The following is a 5,942-nucleotide window of genomic DNA, read 5'->3' as shown; positions in this document are numbered from 1 at the left end:
AACCCCTAATGAGAGCCTGTCCTGCTGCCTGCCCCGCTCTCATCCTCCAGAGACACCGACCTGCTGCCGGCAATTAGGCTGTTAGCAGCAACCCTGCTGCCGTAAGCCGGGACATAATTACAGCCTGTTCTCACCCCCGGCCCGGGAAGGGCTGTGTTGCCCAGCTCCCCATTTCCTGAGCCCTTCGCGAATCCCAGCAGCAGGGAGGACACCAGCTCAGAAGCTGTGATAACTTTCCTTTATTTTTTTCCCCTAAATATACCCAAATACCAGCGCTAGAGAAAATACTGGTCCACTGGGGAGCTTTTTAGGCTCTCCACAAATGCACTGCAGTTTTCATGCTAATCAGTTGTCACCCATTTCCCCAAAAAGGCAACTGAGAAAAGGGTTTTCGGTAGCAATTTCCCCAGTGCAGTCTTCATCTTTTCCTCGCTTGAGTTTGTCCGAATGTCTAGTTAATTGAAGCTTACGTCAAATATTGCTCATCTGAAGTTAAATCTTACATGCTGAAGGCTGCTCTTTGTTTTTGTCAAAGGGCTGGTGGCTCCATCAAGGAGCTGAAAGAAAGCCTGGATTTGTACTTTTCTGCAGTTTTAAACATGACACTCTCCCTTTTATTTATTTTCCTTTTTTTAAACTCTGAAGGCTCAGCAGGCAAGCCTCTGCAGAGACGAGGGCTTTGCACCGGTGAGATCTGCAAACATGTCTCTTCTTTCTTGAACTTTATTTTTCTCACGGTCTCTGAAAAGGCGAGATCAGGTGATACGTGTGGGATTGGTCCTGTACAGGTGCAGATCAGGTACTGGAGGAGGTGGAAAAACATTACCGTGTATACTCAAAAAAAAAAAAAAAAAAAAAAATGAAAAGAAAGAGAGACAGAGAGAGTGAGCGAGTGAGCACATTTTTGAATAGGCCAGGTCTAGTTCTTGGCAGGATGACTCAGGCTTAGCTGGCAGACTATGGGAATAGGAGTGTGAGAAAGTCAGTCAAGTGGAGGGGAAAAAAAAAAAAAAAGGTTCAAGTCCTCAGGCAAAATACCTATTTCTTTTTTTAAAGTAACCCACAAACTGTCCGAACCAGCTGGAGGTAGCAGGAGAGGCACAGCTGGGCCAGAGCCGAGGGACAGGCACCACCCTGCGGTTTCGCCTTTGCCCGATGATGCGAGAGCATGCACCACCACATCTGCGGCCGCACCGACGCGTGCGAGCGCTGGGGAGCGTAACCCACAACAACGGCCTCCCTCAGCCCCGCGTGTGCCACCACGCATCCCTGCCCTCCACCACACACTCGTCTGGAGACCAGCCGGGCGCTGACCATGCCCCCCGGCCTCGCTGACACCTGCCTGCGGCAGGCGCAGGCTGCCGTGGCAAGGCCCAGGCTGCCATGGGAAGACCCGGGCCACTGCGGCAAGGCATGGGCTGCCGTGGCAAGGCCCAGGCCGCCGAGGGAGGACGTAGGCCACCTCGGCAGGGACCAGGGGCCGCGGCCGGCCCCGCGCACTGTAGCTGAGCTCCAGCCACCAGAGCTGGGCCCAGGCCGTCGCGCCCGGGCCATCACCCGGAGGGCCACGGCCCCCCACAGCGCAGCCCGCCCCGAGGGCCGGCAGCCGGCGCCCCCCGAGGGGAGCGGGCGGGGCCGCGCCTGCCACGGGCGCCAATTAACCCGGTAATTAGCGCGGGGCTCCCCGAAGTCCTGCCTCCCCCGCCCCCCCGCGGGCGGTGCCCAAGGGGTTAACCGCGGCCGCCCGCCCGCCCGCCCCGCGCCATTGGCCGGCGGCCGCCGCGCGGCGCCCAGCCAATGGGCGGGCGGCGTCCACGAGCGGGGCCGCGTGCGGGCGGCGCCCATTGGCTGGGCGCGAGTGTGGGAACGGCGGCGGGGGACGTTTCACACGAGCCGCGCGCGTGCGGCGCGCGCTATAAGTAGGGGCGGCCAAGGGCGCGCGGCACCCGCGCCCCGCCGCCGCCCGCCGGCCCGGAGCGCGCGCCCGCCCGCCTGCCCCGCCGCCGCCACTCCCCCTCCCCCCGCCGCCGCTGCCGCCGCGGCGCCTCTCCCGCGGCGGCGGGCGCTGCGCGCGCGGGCGCAGGATGCCGGCCGACCTGATGGAGAAGAGCAGCGCCTCGCCGGTGGCCGCCACCCCCGCCAGCGTCAACGCGACACCCGACAAGCCCAAGACGGCGGCGGAGCATCGGAAGGTAAGGGCAGAGGCGTACGGGGTGGCGGCGGGCCGGGCAGTGCCCTACGGAGCGGTGGCGGGCGCTGACCGCCGCCTTTTTTGCAGTCCTCCAAGCCCATCATGGAGAAGCGGCGGAGGGCGCGGATCAACGAGAGCCTGGGGCAGCTGAAGACGCTCATCCTGGATGCGCTGAAGAAGGATGTAAGCGGGGGGGAGGGGGCGGGGGGCGCGGGGGGAGCCGGCGTCGCCGGGCCGGTCTGAGCCCCGCTTGTGCCCGCAGAGCTCGCGGCACTCCAAGCTGGAGAAGGCCGACATCCTGGAGATGACCGTCAAGCACCTGCGGAGCCTCCAGCGAGCCCAGATGACCGGTGAGTCGCGGGGGGAACCGGAGGGAGGGTTGGGGCGGCTCTGCCTGCGTCCCCGGGGCTGGGGGCATCGCGCTCCCTGCCCGCATCCTCGGTAGCGGGGGCACCCCGCTCCACACCGGCATCCCCGGTACTGGGGGGCCATGGGGGGGCACCGTGCCCTGTACCTGTATTCCGTCGTCTAGGGGAGTGGTGGGCTCCCCACCTGCATCCTGGGTACTAGGGGCACAGCGCTCCCCACCTGCATCACAGGTACTGGGGGGTGGTGAGGGGCACTGTGCTCTGTACCTATACCCCCAGTATGGGGAGGCTGTGGTGGGCACTGTGCTCTTTGCATCCTCGGTACTGGGGGACACTGGACACTGTGCCCCCCATCTGGATCTGTTTTGGGGGGGAAGGGGCAAAGGAGCCACCGAGGGGACAGTGCTCCCAACCTGCATCCCCGCTACTTGGGGGCACAGGAGGACTCTTGGGGGTTGTCTGTTCCCCACCTGGGTCCTTGATGCTGGGAGACTTGGTTAGTGGAGGGGCCATGTTCTCCATCCGGATCCTCGGCACCCGGGAGCACGAGACATGCTGCCAGAGGAGCCGCCCTCCCTACCTGGATTCCTTGCTCGGAGGGGCTGCAGGATGCAGTGCTGATGGGCTGCACACCCCCGTTCCCTGTGGAGCCTGCTGATTGCTGTGTGCCTCTTCCCCTCCGCAGCCGCGCTGAGCACAGACCCCACAGTACTGGGCAAGTACCGCGCCGGCTTCAGCGAGTGCATGAACGAGGTGACGCGGTTCCTCTCCACCTGCGAGGGCGTCAACACGGAGGTGCGCACCCGGCTCCTGGGCCATCTGGCCAGCTGCATGACCCAGATCAACGCCATGAACTACCCTGCGCCCCCCCCACCGCCCCCGCTGCCACCAGCTGCAGCCTTTGGGCCGCCCCTGGTGCCGCCGGGCAGTGGCGCAGGGCCACTCCCGGGCATGCCCTGCAAACCGGGTGCCGACGCAGCCAAGGTGTACGGTGGCTTCCAGCTGCTGCCGGCTTCCGATGGGCAATTTGCCTTCCTCATCCCCAGCACTGCCTTTGCTCCCGGCGGGGCTGTGCTGCCCCTGTACGGTGGCCCACCCACAGCTGCCACCACCGCCTCACCGCCTGGCCCGCCACCCGGCACAGCTGACTCGGTCTGGAGACCCTGGTGAGGATGGCGGGCACCGGACTGGACTGAGCACCGCACCCCGTGCCGCTGGCACGGCTGTACATAGGTTATATGTTCATATTGGATTGTGCCTTTGTACCATAGCACTCCCTTGACAGTGTTTCGTGTTTTACACGAGATCTTTTTTCTCCCTTCCCTCCCCTTCCTTATGTGACACCAAAGATTGGGGGTTTTTTTTTTTTTGAATGCTCTTAAAATAAAAGTGTCTCTTCCATTTTGGAAGGCCTTTGGAGATAAGTTGGAGTGCTGGCATGAGTGCATAGGAGAGAGCCCAGCTCCCGGCTTGCTCCCGGCTGCCTATGGATCGTGCTGCTCCCAGGGGTGCTTTGTCCTGCTCTGCAGGCTGGAGCTGTCACTCAGACCCTCAGTCCCTGCTCCCTGCCCCGGGGGAGATGTAATCGCTGCTTCCTTGGGAGCAGCGCAGCTGATCAGACTCGTTAAAAAGAGCTTATGTTTGCAGAGCTGGTGAATGCGCTGAGGGAGGCACCTCCGCGCTCTTCCTGGCTCCTCAGGCTGACGGAGTGGAGTAGCCCAGGTAAAGCGAGACGGATTCGGCACAGAGCCTGACAGCCTGGCTGCTGTCTAGGCTGCCCGGGTGAGCCTCCTGCCCTGGACCCGGAGGGGCCAGCTCCCAGGCTGTGGTGTAAATCTCGAATGACTTCGGTCAGTTGATTTAAAGAGCTGTGCCTGCCAGCTTCTCGTGTTACAAAAACAGCGGCTCTCGGCAGGACAGGCCTGACACGGGAGCTCCTGTCTCCTGGCTGACAGGCTGCAGCAGGCGCTGGGCACCACCTCCACCTGGACTTAAAAGCACAGAGCTGTTCCTGGCCCTGAGCACCAGCCAGGCTCAGCTTGATGATTAATGCTCTGCATGTGTTTTTGATAGAGTTGGGCATTTCCTCTGCTGTTATATGGAAAACATGTGTCTGAGGGAGTGATGTGGGGCTGTGCGGACTATCTCTATAACAGTGAGTGGCAACTGACCCCTTTGACTTAGTCATGCCCCATTTCCAGGCAAGATGGAAGCCCCAGATAGAGGTGAGTGGCAGTCTCAGGTTACCGCTTGCGTTGCCTTTCTTAACAAGTCCTAACTCGGAGCGGACAGCTTTAAACTGTGCCAGGATCCACTGGGGATTCCTTCCAAATCCTACTGCAAAAGCTTGTTGGATTTTGTCCGGATCAGCCAGGTGTTTGACTGTATCCTGGTGCTGGGGAAATGAAAGCTGGGGAGAGTGTGAGACCAGGCAGATTAAACCTGCTGGGGTTTGAATCCCTCCAGCTTTCCCCCGCTCCCTTCTCGCTGTATACAAACAGCTTCCTGATCTGAATATACTTCTTGGGGTGAATTCTGGAGGGAGAGGGAGGGGAGATGTATGCAGGATCTCTTCGCAGGGCATACTGATGAGGATGGGGCCAGTGGCAGCTCTCTTAAAAGGGCCTGCAGAGGATGATCTCTCTGGGTGATACAGAAGAGCTTCCCCTCCTCTGTCTCCCAACACCTTGATGACCTGTCTGCATTGCCACCCTCATGGTGGCATCTCACAGCCAGGTTTTGTGTGCTGGGCTTGGGAGTATTGGATTTGCTATCCCTAGGCAGGTGTGCAGCTCTATGGGCTGAGCGTGCCTTCCCTTCCACCAGCCATAGTGGCACTTCTGCGCTGGAGGTACCGAGCGCAGGACTGAGCCCCCTTTGTGTTCAGAGAAGTGCTTGCAGGACCTGCCCATCTGGGAACCGCATCAGATCAGCTCCTGCTGCTGGACGGCCTGCCTGGAGCTGATGCAGACCAGTAACGCATCACCTGTAAGACCTGAGGCTGTTCCAGCTTAGCAGAGTCTCCCTTTTCTGCTGAAGCAGTTGGTTTGGAAAGTGCATTTGAAAAATACATTGCTGTAGGCTAATGGAGAACATATCACAGATCCAGGAATGAAAGACAAGATGAACTTATTTGCTAATGGAGTTCAAATAGTCTAGTATAAAGCAGATAGGCCATGCTTGGACTGGTTTCTCCAAAGCTTTCTGTGTTTACTCTATCCCACAGCCTGTTGACATGAGAGATCTACTTCAGTTTGTGAGCTCTGAGGGGATCAGAGCAATTCCCAGGAGCTGTGCTCTTGATGCCAATTCACTGAGCCCGTGACAAATTGAGATGACATGCAGACTGTGCGTCCATGGACCATTATGTACAGGAGTTGCCC

General features: G+C 60.1%; 1 protein-coding gene across 1 annotated transcript; it reads left to right on the top strand.

Annotated features, from left to right (window-relative positions):
* Positions 1–2,278: 2,278 nt before the first annotated feature.
* HES1 (hes family bHLH transcription factor 1) lies at positions 2,279–4,099 on the top strand. Its single transcript, XM_082003781.1, has 3 exons — positions 2,279–2,374; positions 2,454–2,541; positions 3,245–4,099. The coding sequence occupies exons 1-3, from the start codon at positions 2,294–2,296 to the stop codon at positions 3,727–3,729; spliced, it is 654 nt and encodes a 217-aa protein (XP_081859907.1). The 5' UTR covers positions 2,279–2,293; the 3' UTR covers positions 3,730–4,099.
* Positions 4,100–5,942: the final 1,843 nt, after the last annotated feature.

The sequence above is a fragment of the Phaethon aethereus genome (genome assembly GCF_964289735.1).
Source record: "Phaethon aethereus genome assembly, chromosome: 9".
In the NCBI taxonomy this organism is placed as follows: domain Eukaryota; kingdom Metazoa; phylum Chordata; class Aves; order Phaethontiformes; family Phaethontidae; genus Phaethon; species Phaethon aethereus.
The sequence above is the reverse complement of the archived record's forward strand: the minus strand, read 5'-3'. Positions and strand labels throughout refer to the sequence as shown.